General features: G+C 36.5%; 1 protein-coding gene and 1 non-coding gene across 2 annotated transcripts in view; both read left to right on the plus strand.

Annotated features, from left to right (window-relative positions):
* GABRA3 (gamma-aminobutyric acid type A receptor subunit alpha3) overlaps positions 1 to 20,582 on the plus strand; it is a 151,687-nt gene that overhangs the window by 66,889 nt on the left and 64,216 nt on the right. The window contains exon 4 of the mRNA XM_019939255.3: positions 8,619 to 8,839. Coding sequence (XP_019794814.2) covers positions 8,619 to 8,839 — 221 coding nt within the window. The remainder of the gene's footprint in view (positions 1 to 8,618; positions 8,840 to 20,582) is intronic.
* On the plus strand, positions 15,340 to 15,442 carry LOC117310454 (U6 spliceosomal RNA). Its single transcript, XR_004524603.1, has one exon. It is a non-coding gene; the product is annotated as a U6 spliceosomal RNA (small nuclear RNA).

Consider the following 20,582-nt stretch of genomic DNA (forward strand, 5'->3'; position numbering starts at 1 on the left):
TCTGTACAGCATGAACTACAAGGGGGAGCAGACTGGAGGCTGAGAGTTGGTTTAGGTATGTTGATTTTACATGGCTTTTATTTCAATCAGGCAAGGTGTAGGAGTCAGTTGGAGAAACAAGCTAATTCTCAGGAGAGGAAGTCATGAGTGGTTGTGATGCCAGGCAGGGGGAAGGTAGAGTCCTGAACTTTGTCTTTTAAGTGTGGAATAAAGAAAGGGATACAGAGATATAGTAAATTCCCTGTGAACTCCTTAAAGGCAAGTACCAAGTACTCCATGGCTTCCCTGGCACTTCATAGAGTACTTGACACATAGGGAGAGCTCAGTGAGGGACATGTTTGATGTAAGATGGATGGAGGATGTGAGTCTCTCTTAGTGGCAACAGGAAAGCCTGTATGTCTAGATTGCCCCCTCTCAACCTGTTGACCATTAATGCCCACAGCTTCAGATCCAGGTATGAATTAAAACTGTTGACATTTGCTCATTCAACAAGTACTCCTTAGAGGCCCAACTCTGCATTAAGGGGCTCTAGGGAATCCATATTCAGAGAGCTCATAGTCCACTGGGGATAACCAAACTCACCAGGGAGGTGAAGCTCTCTTTGTATTGCTGGGAATTAGTGATTGATTAAGATTTTCATAAGAAAGCAACTGAAGCTACTCTTTGGACACACACACACCCACACACCCACACATACTCATTCACTCTCACTTATGAATGAACACCCATAAATATATTCAGACAAAATAAGAAAATATATACAGAATAAAACAAAACAGCCTACACACCATCCCAGGCACTCCATAGACACACATGTGCAAACAGATACCCAAATTCAGGGATACTACAGAAACATACACATAGCTCCTGCCAAAACCAGCTCATTTCCCTTCTCTTTTCCCACCCAAGCAGGCACACATGGATGTGCAGAGACTCTGGAGACATTTCAAACAATCCAGATGTTTTATCTCTTCTGAAGTTTCATCTTCCAGTTGCTTGTTTGTCTTCTCCCTCATGATTAAGCAGAAGCAGCAGAATGTCTCTTTCCTGACAGGGCAGGCTTTGGTCAAATAAATTTCAGGGTATTTTTAGCTGAACTTCCATTGTGTCACAAGGAAGAATAGTTATGATCACTCTGGCTGGGAAACAAATTTCTGGTTTTAATCAATGAATTTGGTAAAGTTGCAGGATACAAAAGTAATGCACAGAAATCTCTTGCATTCCTATACACTAATGATGAAAAATCTGAAACAGAAATTAAGGAAACACTCCCATTTACCATTGCAACAAAAAGAATAAAATACCTAAGAATAAACCTACCTAGGGAGACAAAAGACCTGTATGCAGAAAACTATAAGACAGTGATGAAAGATGATACCAACAGATGGAGAGATATACCATGTTCTTGGATTGGAAGAATCAATATTGTGAAAATGACTATACTACCCAAAGCAATCTACAGATTCAATGCAATCCCTTTCATATTACCAATGGCATTTTTTATGGAACTAGAACAAAAAATCTTAAAATTTGTATGGAGACACAAAAGACCCCAAATAGCCAAAGAAGTCTTGAGGGAAATAAAACAGAGCTAGAGGAATCAGACTCCCTGACTTCAGACTATACTACAAAGCTACAGTAATCAAGACAGTGTGGTACTGGCACAAAAACAGAAACATAGATCAATGGAACAAGATAGAAAGCCCAGAGATAAACCCACACACCTATGGTCAACTAATCTATGACAAAGGAGGCAGGGATATACAATGGAGAAAAGACAGTCTCTTCAGTAAGTGGTGCTGGGAAAACTGGACAGCTACATGTAAAAAATGAAATTAGAACAATCCCTAACACCATACACAAAAATAAACTCAAAATGGATTAGAGACTTAAATGTAAGACCAGACACTCTAAAACTCCTAGAGGAAAACATAGGAAGAACACTCTATGACATAAATCACAGCAAGATCTTTTTTGATCCACCTCCTAGAGTAATGGAAATAAAAACAAAAATAAACAAATAGGACCTAATGAAACTTAAAAGTTTTTGCACAGCAAAGGAAACCATAAATAAGACGAAAAGACAACCCTCAGAATGGGGGAAAATATTTGCAAATGAAGCAACTGACAAAGGATTAATCTCCAAAATATATAAACAGCTCCTGCAGCTCAATATTAAAGAAACAAACAGCCCAATCCAAAAATGGGCAGAAGACCTAAATAGACATTTCTCCAAAGAAGACATACAGATGGCCAAGAAGCACATGAAAAGCTGCTCAACATCACTAATTATTAGAGAAATGCAAATCAAAACTACAATGAGGTATCACCTCACACCAGTTAGAATGGGCATCGTCAGAAAATCTACAAACAACAAATGCTGGAGAGGGTGTGGGGAAAAGGGAACCCTCTTGCATTGTTGGTGGGAATGTAAAGTGATACAGCCACTATGGAGAACAGTATGGAGGTTCCTTAAAAAACTAAAAATAGAATTACCATATGATCCAGCAATCCCACTACTAGGCATATACCCAGAGAAAACCATAATTCAAAAAGACACATGCACCCCAGTGTTCATTGCAGCACTATTTACAATAGCCAGGTCATGGAAGCAACCTAAATGCCCATCAACAGACGAATGGATAAAGAAGATGTGGTACATATATACAATGGAATGTTACTCAGCCATAAAAAGAACGAAATTGGGTCATTTGTTGAGACATGGATGGATCTAGAGACTGTCATACAGTGTGAAGTAAGTCAGAAAGAGAAAAACAAATATTGTGAATTAACACATATATGTGGAACCTAGAAAAATGGTACAGATGAACCAGTTTGCATGGCAGAAATTGAGACACAGATGTAGAGAACAAATGTATGGACACCAAGGGGGGAAAGCTGTGGGGGGTGGGGGTGGGGGTGTGATGAATGGGTGATTGGGATTGACATGTATACACTGATGTGTATAAAATTGATGACTAATAAGGACCTTCTGTATAAAAAAATAAATGAAATTCAAAAATTAAAAAAAAATCTGTTATTCATGGTTCTTGTATCTATGTTCATAGGTGTTCTCATATTAAACCACTTATCACCTGAACTGCTACTATTCTGGCTCAGGCCACCATTGTCTCTGGCATATCAAACTGTAATAAGCCCCTGATTTCCTTCTCTCTACTCTCAGTTCCCTACAATCTATTATCTACAGGCTGGCAGTGATTATATATATGATACACACACACACACACACACACACACACACACACACACAACCCCCAAAGTAGAGAAAATGGTTTAATGGAACCTCATGTATCCATCACCCAGCTTCAAAAATTATCAACTTGCTTTGCCCAATTTTATTTAATCTATATTTCTACCCCTCACCCCAAATTTTCCCACATTTTCTTGCTTTTTCTTGATTAAACTTATTGTCAGTTTTCTATATTGTTTGTGTGTCAAAGCCACCCGTTTTGGATTTTGTGCATCATCTGTATTATTTTGTTGTTGTTGTTTTCTGTTTCACTGATTTTTCCTTTTGTGTAGATCATTTTTCTCTTTACTTTTCTTGGGAAATTCTGTGTTCCTGGTTTCTTGAGGCAGATTAGCTTATGGTTTTCCCTTTTTTAAAGACCATCTTTAAGACTTCTTTATGGCTATCAATTTCCTTCTAAGCAGCACTTGAGGAGTTGAATACAAGATTTCATTTATAAACATTTTCACTGTTGTTCAGTTCTAAGTATTTTCTAATATCCTTTATGGTTTCTTCTTTGTTTTCTTAAAAAAATTTAGCGGGTTTTCTAATTTTCAAATGTAAAACTTTATTATTAATTTCTAACTTAATGCCTCATATTGAAACAAGATGGTCTATAGGATATGAAATCTTTTTGTGTTTCTTGAGATTTGCTTTATGGCTTAACATATGATCATCTATTTTTGGTAAAAAAAAATACTGTTTGTTTACTAAGTGTTAAGTCTATGTGTATTCCTTACTTTATGCTTGTCAAAAGGATTCTTCACTTATTTTATCATACAAATTATTGGTTCGATTGGTCTTTCATTTACTGAGAATCTATGGGTTTGTCATTTTCTCCTTGTAATTCAATTTTTGCCTTACATATTTTGAGTCCATGTTATCCATACATAAAAATTAAGAATTTTTTTCACTTGATATACTCCATTTTTTAGTGTAATATTTCATCCTGAACAAAAGTGTTAGTCTTATAGTCCCTGCTGTCTGTATTTTATAGTTCTATGACTTTATTTTGCTGTCTGTATTTTATAGTTCTATGACTTTATTTTGATTAGGATTTATCCATACATATGTTTCCATCGCTTCATTTTCAACTTGTGTTTTCATGTGCCCTTAAGGTGTGACTCTTGTATACACATAACATACAGTTACATTGTTTATTTATCATTAGATTATATTGTTTTTTTCTACTATCTTATTTTATATATCCTTTTCCCCCATGTTTTTATATGCTTTATTTTTTCTTGCCTTCTATGGGATTGAGGCATTTTCTATATTCCCCTTGGTTTTTTCTCTACTCTTTTGTAAGTTTTGCATTTTATTTCTAGTATATTCTTAATGGTTACCTTAAATGTTGATATATATACTTGATGTTAAATTTAATATCTCCACTCTCCTCCCAAATAGTACAAGAATATATTAATCCATGTATCCCTACTCCCTCCTTCCATGTGGCTTACTGTAGTTATTTATTCCACTTTGTTTTTATAGTCCTTAACATCATTTGTAGAGAGCCATTATTTGTTTAATTTACCCATAAGTTTGTCAACACTTGTGCTCACCATTCCTTCTTGAATCTTCCTGCTGGTTTCATTTTCAACTATATGAAAAACTTCTTTTAGTAGTTCCTTTCCTGAGGATTCATTCAATCATTTTTTAATTCAAAAATATTTATAAACCAGCTACTATTGGTCAGGTAGGATTTTAGGTGCTAGGAATATAGCAGTGAACTGAAGAAAATCTCTGCTCTCATGCAGCATCCAGGCTAGTGGAATGAAAGGAAGAGTAAGCAAATAAAAATACATTTTGTCAGAGCTATCTGACAAAATAATGCATGAAGAAAAATAATGCATGGTAAGGGGAAGAGGGATTACTATTTATGATAGGGTGGTCAAAGAATGCTTTTCTGATATGGAGACTTCTGAATGAGGCCTGAATACTGTACATGCCCCAGCCATGGGAAAATATTATCTTATTTATCTAAACTCATCTTTATTTTGAAACCACTCTCAAATGATAATCTAGTTGGCTATAGAATTCTTTTGGCTTCTATTGTTTTTTTCAAGAAGTCTGCTATCAAACTGCTGTTTCTTTGTAGATAATATGTCTTTTCTATTTTGTTGTTTTTAAGATCTCCTCTTTGGTATTTTTCAAATCCACTATGGTTGGCTTGGATATATTTTTTTATACTGAGCTTGCAAGTGATTAAGGTTCTTGAAGCTAAGGATGCTTATATTCAACAATTCTGAGAAACTGTCATCCATTAGTACTTTATTATTTTCCCCCCATTTTCTCTATTCTCCCACTTTAGAACTTTGTTAGAAATATACACTGAACAAGTTTTCTTCACATGTATTTTCCAGTTCACTAATCTCTCTTTAATAATATCTAATCTTCTGTATAACATATCCATTGAGTTTTTATTTTCAGTGACTATTTTTCTTTCACAGAATATCTAATTCAAATAGACCTTTTTAAAATCTGTTTTTTCTTGCTTTTACCCCATAATGTTTGGATCTATTCTCATGTTCTCAATCTCCTTTGATACTTTTATCATTTTAATTATAGTTCCATTATAATATCTATTTGATTATTCTGTTATGTGAGGTTCTTGGAAGGGGTATAATTCAGCTACATGTTGTATCAGCTGACTCTTGCTTATTACCATTTCCTTAGGTGTTTCGTTGTTGTGGATTGTGAACTTCTTTTCAGAAAGCATTTATTTATGGCCATGTCTCTTTAGAGTGTTTGCTTTTGTAAGTCAATATAGAGGTATCCCCATCCTGAGACCTATTTTTATGTTAATTTCTTAGCTTTTAAGCCCCAAACCAAGTGTACATTTAAATATTGATCTCATATAAGATTAGGCTTGAAGTTGCTAAATCTCAGTAGAAATGCTTCCCCTAAACTCCTGTCCATTTCAGAATTCATGCTTGGATAGACAAGTTTCCTTTCTGAATTTTCATGTTGTGGACTGGTTTTATCTAGTTTCTTTTATGTAATTCACCCTTCTCCTGAGGTTGGAGCCCTTCAGGGTCTTGCTTTTATGTGGGAGTCTAACTCCAGCTTTAAACCTGGCATAGTCCTGGCTTACACATGTTGTCCTGATATATAACTGTTGATAAAGCCTCCTCTCTCAAAAGTGTTCCAGTTTAGACAATAAATTATATAATCTTCTAATCCTTAGGCAGGGGTATTCTTGGTGTGCTGGAGGAGAAGAAAAGCCAGACTGGCTAATTTGTAGAGCTACAGGTGGTTGGAGAAGAGCTTAGAGAAGAAGACAAGGGTCAGTTTATGAAGTACTTTCTAAGTAAGAGAAAGGTATTAGAATTTATTCCAGGTATAACTGGAAACTATTAAGGAATTTTAAGCCAAAGGACTTTAAGTAGCTTCTGGCTGCTTCTTTGTTTTACCTGACTACCTAGATGTGTCCCCCATGCCTTGTGTAGTTTAGTCGTCAGTCAAAGCAGAGTTTCTACTCAGATTTTGGGACTTCCCTCTCAGTGGTTTTGTTTTTCTCCAAGGCTTCCCCCTGCATTTTCAGCTCTTTGGCCAGCTTTGAGCTCTGTCTTCTGAGGTATTAAGCCAATAATTTTTCTGATTTCTGCCTAACTCACAAACATCACCCACCACAGTTTTGTCATCTATCATTTAGTGGAAGACTCCCCTATTGTTTCTGCCTGCATTTTTTTCCATAGCCTCAGAGTTTTCACTATGTATGTAGTGGTCAGCCAGGTTTTGGGGCGAAGTATATACTCAGATTTGGGGTCCTATCCCCTCTGTGACTCTCTTGCTTCCAAGACTCCCACTCCTAAATTTCCATATTATTGGCCACTTTGAGCCATTAAGGCTGTGGTATCTGCCACAGAAATTCTAGGTTTGGGAGAGGACCTTTAGAAAAGAAAAGCCACAAACACAATTTTAACCTGTTGCTGCTGCCATCTTTTTTCTTTGTTTTAAAAAACCATCTCTCTTTTATTGAAAACACAGCAAGATGAAAGAATAAAATGGATTTGAATACATCCCTTCCACACAGATTTTTTGTGGGCATGGTACTAAGGATACAGTAGTGAATAAGACGCAGTCCCTGCCCTCAAACGTGCTAAAGTTTAGACATGAAACATGTCAGTTCTTCCCCCTCTTCTCTACACTCCTACCCTCTCCTGAAGGAAACCTAGGGCTGTCATCAAATCTCTGGTTGGCTTTTTCCAAAAGCTCCAATATCCCAAGGTTTCAGATGGGTGGGGCTGAGACTCTTTAGGAGCTAAAGTGAATTCAAGAGATTGCCTAAAAGTGAAAGTTCCTCTAGTCTCAGCATTCTCAGGTTTTTGTACTATAAATCATTATCCTACCTATTTATTATCTAGCTCCCAAGCTGTTAGCATATATAGTGCCTTTTTGCAGATAAGGAAATGTATCCCCTCTAGACAAATTACATAAATTTGGCTCCTCTGTGGACCAATTAGGGAAAGGCTCCCTTCCTACAGGCTTCAGCCCTTCATCAGGGTATGCAGTGCCTTGAGCACATGTGCTGCCATCTTTCAAGACTAAACTTTCTTCAAGTTTTTGTCTGCTTTCAATCATTCCCCATTGGTTTCAAATAGTCTGTATATCTATCTAGCTATATGTCCATAATTTTTAGTTCAAACTTTATAATTAATAGCTATAGGAATGTATATCCAAATGATTTAGTCTGCTGTTACCAAAACCTGGAACATTTATTGTAACTTTAATTTATGTTTAGATGAACAGCAACTTTGAAAATGTTCTTCATGTTTATTAGCAATTTTTATCCATTTCATGAATTTTCTGTTCATGTCATTTACCCATTTTTCTATTTGTGTGTTTGTTTTTATCTTATCTGTAAGAGTTCCTTATTTATTGAAGACAATAAGATATTAACTCATTAGACATATTGTTAGAGAATCAAATGAATGTGTTTTAAAATTTAAGGTTTTAGTTTTATGGTAATTGTTATATTGGCCTTTGATGTTCATATGGGATCATTTAGTAGAAGAGATAAGGTAAGGAGTTTGCCCTTATTAGAGATGCCACTGCATAGAGAAGGGAGCTCTTTCCTTTTCATAAGGCAAAGTCTTGTGTTCAGCTTGCATGATGTGCAGGGCAGTGTTGGCAGTGATCTTCCTAAGCAAAATCTTGTCAAACATATTATCTATGTACTTACTGATCACCAAGACATTTTTTCTCAATCATAATCATTTGCCCTACTTACTAGTAACTACTGTTAATAGACTGCTGCTTCTCTGCAGCAGAGAAAATACTGCAAAGTAATTAATATTTGCTAAGGGCACTGTGGGTCACTACCAGAACTCAACTGAAACATTGTTCTCTCTCTTTCTGTCCTTAGGAGTACACCATTGATGTATTTTTTCGACAGACATGGCATGATGAAAGACTGAAATTTGATGGACCCATGAAGATCCTTCCACTGAATAATCTCCTGGCTAGTAAGATCTGGACCCCTGACACCTTCTTCCACAATGGCAAGAAATCAGTGGCCCATAACATGACCACACCTAACAAGCTGCTCAGACTGGTGGACAATGGAACCCTCCTCTACACCATGAGGTCAGAGAGTGGTGCAGCTCATCTAAAGTATACTGGGGTAGGACCAGGATTGAAATCAGCATGTTTTAAGCTATCCATTGAAAATTCTGTCAAGGTTACAGATTAGAAATGCACATATAGGCATATACTTCCTAACACATTTGCAGGTATGCACACTTGCAGACGTATATATTATAGACACAAGTATAGAGAGTTGGCCAACAGGCACATGAAAAGCTGCTCATCATCACTAATTATTAGAGAAATGCAAATCAAAACCACATGAGGTATTACCTCACACTGATAAGAATGGCTATCATTAAAAAGTCTACAAATAATAAGTTCTGGAGAGGGTGTGGAGAAAAGGGAACCCTCCTACACTGTTGGTGGGAATGTAAATTGGTACAGCCACTATGAGAACAGTATGGAGGTTCCTTAAAAAACTGAAAATAGAGCTAACATATAATACATCAATCTCACTCCTGGGCATATACCCAGAAAAAACAAAAACTCTAATTTGAAAAGATAATGTGCACACCAATGTTCATAGCAGCACTATTTATAATAGCCAAGACATGGAAACAATACAAGTACCCATCAATAGATGATTGCTTTAAGAAGATGTGATACACACACACACACACACACACACACACACAATGGAATATTACCACACACACAATGGAATATTACTCAGCCATAAAAAGGAATGAAATATTGCCATTTGCAGCAGCATGGATGGACCTAGAAAATATCATACTAAGTGAAATAAGTCAGGCAGAGAAAGACAAATATTATATGCTATCACTTATACATGGAATCTAAAAAATAATACAAATGAATCTCTATACAAAACAGAAATAGACTCACAGACTTAGAAAACAAACTTATGTTTACCAAAAGGGGAAAGGGAAAGGGAGGGGGGAGGGATAAATTAGAAGTGTGGGGTTAACATATACACACTACTATATATAAAATAGATAAACAACAAGGACGTACTGTTATAGCACAAGAAACTATATTCAATATCTTATAATAACCTATAATAGAAAATAATCTGAAATATTTATATGTATATAGGTGTATGTGTGTGTATATATATATATATATATATATGTATATATATATATATATATATAAATGGAATCACTTTGCTATATACCTGAAACTAACACAATATTGCAAATCAACTATATTTCAATAAAAAATAGAGTTGGCCATATGAACATTTTCAGACACACAGAGATGTACATTCACAATGTATAAATGTTTATGCATACTCAGAGACATGTGTAGACCAATACACAGGTATATACATAGTCAAGGGCATTTAAATACACAGAATTACAGCCATATACACAGGCATGAACACTGTGACAGTCAGAATAGCCTAGGTTTAACTGCAGCAACAAACTATCCATATGATGCAGAATTGTGAGAATCAAGTGAGATAATGAAACGTACAATGTTACATATATAAATACAAAATTATAGCAACATATATTTTATGCCACATTGTGTGGAAATGCTGAGGAGTTTCATATAAGTGCATTTCCACACAACTTAAGAATATAACTTTTAATATATATATGAATATATATTATATATAATGTATTTCATACTTTTCTGCTCCCAAAGCATAAAACCATCACAGTTTTATGTTTTTCATGACTCATTATCATTAGAGATTTTAGATATGTAAATTTTGCTTTTAAAAGAATAATTTTGAACACATTTCCAGTTCAGTAAGATTCTTTGCCCCAACATTAAAAACTTTCTTGGTTCTTGCTGTCAGTTGTCACTTCCTGAAGCTGCCTTCCACATTAATGAGTGATCTTTTGGTGCAGGTTCTGTGCATTTGTTATTATACACAATGAAACTCAAATAATGCATACCTGGTAAATATGTGATGAATACATGAAGTGTGCTTGCCTGTATGCTAGTCCTTCATTACTTTAAATTTACTATTTATTGATGTGCTTCTGAAAGAATTTGGGAGACAAGAAGATGGCCAAGGAAAAATGGATAGCAAGTCAATTGTTAGAAGTTGAATTAAAGAGGAGGAGCTGAGAGAGTAGAGGAAAGAATGATGGAGAAAAAGGAAGTGGATAGAACTGGGAAGAACAATGTGGAGAAGAGATCAATAAAATTAACATATATATTTATTTTATTGGTCTATTCCCAGAACTTTTATACACGCACACACAGATGAATTGATCAAGGAGAAATGGGTAGAGGAAAGAGAGACTATGAGAGGAGAGAAAAAGAATAGAAAATTTGAGAAGATAAGGCAGAAGATGAAATAAAAGTAAAAGGCTAGATATTAGAATATCCTAAAAGAAAAAGGAGAAATTGGAGTAAAGTATGCAGTAAATGGGAAGAAAGAAAAGAAGACATATAGAAGTAGGGAAAGGGACACTGGAGGGAGAGAAATTATAGATGGAAGAAAGATTAGTATTTTTCATCCATTCATTTATTCATTCACCAAACATGTTTTGAATTCCTAATACATACATGGCCCTGGACTAGGTTCTGGCTATGCAAACATTAAGAAGATATGGTCTTTGTCCTTAAGACAGTCACAATATAATACGGGGAAAAGGCTAATAGATAACCACAAAAAATTAACTGAAATGATAAAGTTATGAGGAATTATGAAAGAATAGAAAAGGGTCATCTAACTCATTCTTCTGGATCAAGTTGAGCAAAGAGTCCCTGGATGAGGCAACACCTAAGTTCCTGATTATTAGTATTGGCATTAATTTTTGCTTTATTAGATAAGTAGAATGTGGTCAAGAAAATTGTATGTGGAAAGTGGAGGGAAGAGAGGAAGGACATTCCGGGTAGAGAAAACCAACTGAGCAGTTGCAGGAAATTGAATGGTATATTATAAGCAAGATAAGGAAGTGGTCAATTTTTTTAATGTTATATATGGCATCCTAGTTACTGTGTAAAGAATGCATTTGTAGGGAACAAGACTGGAAATAGGAAAGCTGGTTAGGAGACAGATTAAATAGTCTAGATGAGGAGTGGTGAAGTTCTAATTCAGAGCAGTGGATTAAGATGGAGATGGGGAGATACACTGAGGAAATAGACAGTGAAAACAACCAATGTCAGAATGAGAGCAAAGAGGAGGAATTAAGGTAGAAGGCACCCAAGTAAAATGGGTGACTGATGGTATTACGAACTGGGGTAGATCATATGAGATTTAGGAAAAATTTAGATAGAATAAATCTGTGAGGTTAATTTTGGACAAGATAAGTTTAAGAAGATTGTAGATTATCCAGGGACAGAAGTCTAACAGTAGTTGGATATTCAAGTCATAAGGTCAGGAGAGAGACACAAGCAAGAGATGTAAAGTTTGGTATTGTCAGTATGGTGGGACAACCATGTGAATGCATATGATCACTTCAGGAAAGTATGTAGAGTGAGAGGAAAATCATGCCAAGCATCCAGTCATGTAGCATCACTATCATTAAAGCAGAAGGGAAGAAAGAGGAACCTATGATGGAGACCGAAAAGGAAAAGAAAGGAAGGTGTTAATAGAACCACTAGTGTGTAGTATCTTGAAAGCTAAGTGTGGTAGTCAATACTGCTACTTCCAATATTTCCAGTTCACTTCCCTCTGGGTATATGTTAGTATTTCACTTCCATAGAGCCTTAGACAAATGAATTGCTTTGGCTAACCAAATGTGAGTGGAAATAACATGTGTGATTTCTGAGGGAGGATTGGAAATTTTATTTATTTATTGCTTTTTTAACATGTACATTTCTTTATTTTCATCTCTGTGCAAAAATTTTGCAGTTAGTGGAATCTATTATAAGTGCTTCCATATCAGTACCTTCTGGAAACACAGTGATCACTCAGGAACCAGAATATTGTTCTTTTTAATTCATAAAATTAAGTATCATTTTACTCAGGATGAATTTGCAGCACTGGTCATAAAGTTCATTTATCTTTTTTTAAAAAGTATAGTTGATTTACAATGTTGTGTTAGTTTCAGGTATACAGCAAAGTGATTCAGTTATACATATTTTTTCAGATTCTTTGACATTATAGGTTATTACAGGATATTGAATATAGTCTCCTGTGCTCTACAGTGGGTCTTGTTGTTTATCTATTTTGTATATAGTAGTATGTATCTGTTAAGGATTAGAAACTCTTAAGAGCCAGTACATGATTTTCCATGTTCCTCTCCCCTGGCCACAGTGAGTAGCATTATGCCAGGTGGCCTTGGCTCTATCATTCTGTGTCCCTTATTAAAGATAACATAGAAAAGAACATCCCTCCCACAACCTGAGATAGACAAATAGTGTGAATGAGAAAGAAACCTTTGTGGTTTTAGGACACTGATATTTTAGGATTGTTACTGAATATTGATTGAACACATTTTGGCTAATATATTGAAAGGTAAAGGGTTTCAAAAAGATGAGAGTGATCAATAATAATAATACAATAATAGCATAATAAGTACAATAGTTGCCATCAATATAGTACTTACAATGTGCCATGCATTTTTATAATCATTCTACTTTTATGATCTTCATAACAAGTCTATGAGATAGATACAATTACAGGTGAGGAATCTGAGACACAGAGTGAGTAACATTTTCTAAGATCACCTAGGTAGTAAATGGTCAAGCATTCATACTCTGGCAGCTTGCCTGCAATTTTATGCTCTTTACTATTACTTATACATCTTTACAATATTGTTGGCTATTACAAAGATATCTACTAATATAGAGAATTGAAAGTATGTATTAGGTTTGGTAACATGGAAAACACTGGTGTTCTTCACGTACACTCTTTCAATGGAGTGATTAGTGCAATGAGGAGTTTTTATGAGTTGGCATAGAGGTAGTGGAGATAGTGAACATAGAAAATACTTTCTGGGAACTTGCTTGAAAATGAAAGGGATGGGTATATAATAGATATATTCAGGGGTAAAGGAAATAGTTATTTGTTTTGAATGGAGAGACTGGCACATATTTGTGAGATAGCTGGAAGGGGCTAGTAGAAAGGTAAAGGTTGAAGATACAGTAGAAATAGGGTTTTTCTGACATCAGGTTCCCAGAGAAAACTGTCAGGAGATGGTATCCAAACTACAGGGAAAGTTTTACTTGTAAAGGAAGAGGGATACCTGTTCTGACACTGCATGGAAGGACATGAAATTAGACATAAATGTTGAAAAGGAGGTGGGGAGGATAGGGCAGAGTAGAAGTCTGAATGGTTATAATGTATGAAGGAGAATTTGAAGAGACTAGAGCATAAGTGGAGGAATAGGTAGAATAGAGATATACTTGTAATAAAGTGCATAAAGAGAAGAATTTGAAGAGGAGATGACAGTGTACACAATTGTGGAAAGAATGGAGTGGAGTAGATATAAACAGAAGAGAGGATGTATGGAATGAGGTGGTTGGAGGGAAGTGTGATGGGCAGAAAAGGAACACATAGAGACTGAGAATAATAGAGGGAAAGAAACAGAGTGAATGAGGAGAACAGGATAGTGGAGAAACTGAATAATAAAAGGAAAAGAGAATAGAGGATAGGTTTAAGTTTTGGAGGAGGAATAGAAAAGAGAGAAGAAAGGAGATGGGAGGATGGGAATGTTGAAATATGAAGAAGAGAGGATGCAGACTGAGGAGGGCAGAAGATTAGTCACCTGAAAATAGAGTTGGATGAATGGGAAGATGACCATTAGGTCCTTCATTCTAGTCTGAATTGGACAAGAAAGTGGAGTTCGATAAGATAGAAGTCTATGCAGAATGCCCTTGTGCTTATTCTGAAGGACAGAACAGAGGAGGTACAGAAGTTCAGGAGCACGATGAAGCTATTGGTTCCCTTACACAGTAAATGCTTCACTGTTGACCCAGGAAGGTGGATCCAGAGGGAAACCTAGGTTCAAAACTTAAAATAAGAGCTTGACTCTATTTATCACCCCATAATTTATTTGTCTAGTGACCTTTTGCAAGACACAAATTATCTGCTTTCTCATTTTGATAATAATGTGGCTGCTGCCTGTCTTGTAGACACATGAAAAGCACAAATTGGATAAGGTCTGAAGAATACTTAGAATTTTTCAGGAAATGTCATTCTACAGCATTCCTCTCATTATTTTGACCCTTAGAGGTAGTATCTGGGGGCTTCCCTGATGGCGCAGTGGTTGAGAGTCCGCCTGCCGATGCAGGGGACACAGGTTCGTGCCCCGGTCCAGGAGGATCCCACATGCCACAGAGCGGCTAGGCCATGGCCGCTGAGCCTGTGCGTCTGGAGCCTGTGCTCTGCAACGGGAGAGGCCACGGCAGTGAGAGGCCCGCGTACCGCAAAAAAAAAAAAAAAAAAAAAAAAGAAATAGTATCTGAATTCCATAGGAAAATTAAAGAAGGACAACTTTTTAGAAAAATATGACCAAGCATTGCATGGCTGTATAACTAGGACACTTTAGAATCAAGCCTTCCCTTGCTTCATCTTGTGACCTCAAGACAACCGTAAAAATGCAGGCCAAAGCTCATTACCTGCTGTTTGCTTCAGCAGTACACATAGTAAAATTGAAACAATACAGAAAAGATGAACAGAGTCCAGGTCAAGATGATATACACATTTATGAGGTATTTTCCATTTTTTCAGACATGGATATAGGGAACTTTATTTCTATTAATGACATCTTATTTATTAATGAAGATATGGGGAAATACGTTCATTGTTGTGTTCTTTATACTTATTATATATAAATGTTGCATAATATATAATACAATAAAAAATGTTCCAGTGAGTATTTGAATAGGAGGGAAAAGTACTTTTTGAATTTAGCTAGATTTTATCTCATTCACTTGAATCATTCATTCAACATATTTATGAGTGCTATTGTGTTTAAGGCTTTGGGATATATGCTGAACTACAGAGATAAATAAGACACAGCTCATGCTCTTAGTGACTTTACTGTCTAGTAGTTAAAGAAAACATATGCACAGATAGCTGCACAATAATATAAAAGTCCTTAAATAGAGGCAGGTACAAAATATGATGGAATTACAGGGTAAAAAGCATCTAAAATCATGTGGAGACTTAAGCAGTAGGTGTATTTAGGTTAAAGCAGTTGAATTATGTTAAATGTTGCTTACACCACATTACATTGAACACTGTTTGGTTGCATTGTTGAAAGACATGCTTTTTTGTGAAACTTAATATAGGAGCTGTGTCTACAATTAAAAGTGAAACATTTGGAAAAAAAATCATGTGGAGACACCAAGGAAAGTTGTGAAAAGGAGATAATACTTATCCTGTATCTTGAATTTTAAAGGAAATATAGGTAACTATTAAACAGATGAGGGACAGGGTGAGGTATAGGAGGGTATTCCAGGGAGGGAAAATAGCATACACAAATGCAGGTATTTATGAGTTGACAACATGCATCAGAAAATTCATGTCTGTTGTTAGAACTTTTATTTGTTAATTATTCCAAAAATATTTCTTGAGGGCTTAATCAGACCCAAAGAGTATTCTGGGCACTAGGGATAAAGTGGTGGGCAAAAATAGATGTGGGTTCTGCTCTCATATAACTACATTCTATTGGGGAAAACAGTTAAACCGTGATGAAAATGTAGAATATGTGCTATGATGAGGGAAGCACAGAGTGAAATATGCTTTATGAGCATCTAGCAGGGACAATGAAGTGAGTCTATGGGGAATATCTACAATGAATTCCAGAGGAAATAACTTTTAAACTGCAACTTAAAAGATGTGTAGAAGTAAATTATAATAAAAGATAGGGAAGAAATGTTCCAGAGAGAGAGAGTACAGCAGATATGAAGGCCAGAAGAATGAGCAGGGGAGGTAGTGATGATACAATAAAGAAACTTAAAAAAAGTTCATTGTGACTGAACTGTCACCTAATGCAATTTTGTGTGCCCAACACACAGTGAGGCCAAACAAACCAAACCATTGGAATTTTGTGCAGATAAAGGTTTACTGCAGGACCAAGCAAGAAGAATGGGTGGCTCATGCTCAAAAAACCCAAGTCTCCCCATTCTGATGGTTTTGGGGGAGAAGTTTTTAATAGGCAAAATTTGGGGTGATAGTTGTGGGATGTGTGACTTTTTTCTAATTAGTTGGTGGTAAGGTAACAGGGCAGTGGCTGATGGCTTGGTGTCTGGCAACATTCCTTATTTATTGGAATGACAGGCAACATTCTTTGTCTACACTTGGAGTAAATATGATAAGCCATGTGAATTGCTTGACATATGTCCTGCCACATGCCCACTGTGTGGAGGTTTTTGTGTTAATATCCCCATTTTTATAATTACTAAACTGAAGTTTCAATAGAACAACAGTCACACCATTAATAACTGGCAGAGCTGGTACAGAATCTCAAGTCACTCTTATGTTAAAGCAAACTGTTTTTCCCTACTACATCCCACTACTTCCTCTAAGAAGGGAATGTAGGGGATATCAGTTTTAAGCATAATGAGTTTGAGGTGGACATGACAAGCTGCAGCTGGAAATGCAGGTCTGTCACCCAGAACTTTGACACAATGGGATTTTATAAAATTAAATACATTGCACAAAGTGTCCTCTATATATTAGGCCACAGACTAATAGTGTCCTATGTTTAGGTACAAATTAAACAAAATAAGCACTCATTTCTCCATGTTTGCATCATCAAGAAGAAAATGGTATTTTTTGACCAATTAAGAGAGACTTATTATCATATTCAGACCTGCATGCCTTCCTTTATCCTTTGTCTGATTGGGTCAGTTTTGCTCCTGTACTTGGGATGTTCCAAAGACAAATTATTTGAAAGATAAATTGTGCATGATACCTGAACTTTCCCCACCAACACACATGGAAATGTTAATAATAAAGCTCCTCTCCTCCTGCTTTAGATGTAAATAGCTTGCATTTGAGTCTTCATTACAGAGACTTCCTCTGAAATGGCCAGGAACCAGGGAAGGCATTTGGGTCACATTGTTAGTTGTATAGGACTTAATGTAATCAAATCAACCAAGCATTGATAGCTTTGTTTCACACAGTCCTTTTTTGTAATGGCTTTTGCTCTAGGGGATTCCATCTGTAGTTCCTTATTCATTAAGCTAGAAACTGACTCACAGAACCACACTTAGTGTGTTTCACTCTGATGAACAGAAGAGCATAGAAGAGATAGAGTGGCTCACTTTGGACCCTGAGAAAGCTTACAATGAGGTGAGAAGCAAGTAATATTACAAGTCCCAGTTAATCACAAATTATGCTGTGGACTCTGTGTGGTGATATCAACCCCTACCCTCCAAGAATTCACATCTTAGCAGGAAAGATAGGACACATAATTTACTGTACTATAAGGCATAATGGAAGCTTCACAAAAAGCCAACAATGAGGTGCTATAAGCTAAAAATTATAGGTTTCATTACAGCTTGGAGACATGGGCCCAGATGTGGGAAAGCACCACATGGGAACTAGCATTTAAAGGAGGGAAGGAAAAATGTATTCCCAAGAGGTCTTCTCACATTTGTTTCATTTTTGCCAAATGCAAGAGGAAATCAGGGCCTTGAAATAACAAGAATTGCGTTTATTCTCAAAAGCAAGAAGCTGAACCTCAGGCAGATTGAGTCTGTTAAAAAGAACTGATTCACTTTGTTATAAAGCAGAAACTAACACACCATTGTAAAGCAATTATACCCCAATAAAGATGTTAAAAAAAGGAAAGATCATTCTAACACAAGGGGGATTTACAGATCATCAGAAGGGTCCCTCTGGTTCCAAAGAACCCAACTATTTTAGATGCTACTGTTTTCGAATGCAAGTTAGTGTGTCCAATGCCCAGTGAGGCCAAACAAATGGAAACATTGGGGTTTGGAGCAGAGAAAGCTTTATTGCAGGGCCGTGCAAGGAGAAGAGGTAGATCATGCTCAAAAAACCCAAATTCCCCAATGGAGAAACAGGGGATTTGTACCTGGGAGGGCCCCACAGGGTCCTGCTCAGTTTCACTACCCCTAGACAGACTATGTATGTTATAGTGAAATGAACTTTAGGAATTAGGAGCTCTAAGTGTGAGTCCTAACTCTGGCCCAGATCAGCAGTGTAACCATGGACAAGGCATTTCTGTTTTCTGGACCTCAGTTTCTTCTTCTGGGAAATGGGGCTGAAAATGCCTGCTCTGTCTATCTTGCAGAAATATTTATTAAATCAAGAAGCATTTACTGACTATATGCTATGTGCCAATCACCGTACTATGCATCAGATTAGAATAATATGTAGAGACCCTTCTCTCAAGTTTCTCACACTTACTTGCAGAAGACAGACACATAAACAGACTGGATATACTGTGTTTCCGTCAAGTAGAGCATTTATAGGGACATGAAAGTCATCTAACTTTTTGTTTTTTGATGTGGCACCCCAGGCAGGAGTGGCTCCATCTTGAGCCTAGAAAGTTATTTCAACAGTGTTAAGCACTAAGCTACTTGTACAAAGTGCTCTGGGATTTCTGTGAGCTGGAGAACTCACTATGCCTATAGGGCACATACAAAGTTATCACAGAAGAGGTAATATTTGAGCATGGACTTGAATGGAATTTGTTCCACATATAAAGAGGAAAGGGCATTCCTGGCAGGACAAAAAAGAACCCAGCAATTTGTAGAAAGGCACAAAAGCATGAGAGCTTTGTTTGGCAAAATCACAAGTATTGGCAGATGGCTGGAGAGTGGGGGAAAAGTGTGAATATCAGAAAATGAGGATGGAGCAACACATCTGAGGTAATTGTTAAAACCTAGATGTGCTCCATATAAGGGCTAAATGCAGTAGTGAAGCTCTGGTATTCCAATTAGGAAGCCCAAGGGCTTCCAGTGTACTGAAGCCTTTTGCCTATAGCTTGAGGATTTAATGGGAAACTTGCAGAAAACTGGGATTCTTTTTTTTTTAGGTTTTATTGGAGTATACTTGATTTACAATGTTTTGTTAGTTTCAGGTGTACAGCAAAGTGAATCAGTTATACATATACATATATCCACTCTTTTTTTTTATGATTCTTTTCCCATATAGTCCATTACAGAGTACTGAGTAGAGTTCCCCGAGCTATACAGCAGCTCCTTAGTAGTTATCTATTTTATATATAGTAGTGTGTATATGTCAATCCCAATCTCCCCATTTATCCCCCTGCCTTATCCCTTGGTGACCATAAGTTTGTTTTCTACATTCGTGATTCTACTTCTGTTTTGTAAATAAGTTCATTTGTACCCTTTTTTTTTAGATTCCACATATAAGCAGTATCATATGATATTTGTCTCTCTCATTATGACTTCACTCAGTATGACAATCTCTAGGTCCATCCATGTTGCTGTGAAGGGAACCCTCCTACACTGTTGGTGGGAATGTAAATTGGTGCAGCCACTGTGGAGAACAGTCTGGAGGTTCCTTAAAATCTAAAAATAGAACTACCATATGACCCAGCAATCCCACCCCTGGGCATATACCCAGAAGAAACCATAATTCAAAAAGACACATGCACCGCAATGTTCATTGCAGCACTATTTACAATAGCTAGGACATGGAAGTAACCTAAATGTCCATCCACAGAGGAATGGATAAAGAAAATGTGGTACATATATACAATGGAATATTACTCAGCCATAAAAAGGAACGAAGTTGTGCCATTAGCAGAGACGTGGATGGACCTAGAGACTGTTGTACAGAGTGAAGTAAGTCAGAAAGAGAAAAACAAATATTGTATAATATTGCTATATATGGAATCTAGAAAAATAACGCAGATGAACT

This window comes from Tursiops truncatus, chromosome X (assembly GCF_011762595.2).
Source record: "Tursiops truncatus isolate mTurTru1 chromosome X, mTurTru1.mat.Y, whole genome shotgun sequence".
NCBI lineage: Eukaryota > Metazoa > Chordata > Mammalia > Artiodactyla > Delphinidae > Tursiops > Tursiops truncatus.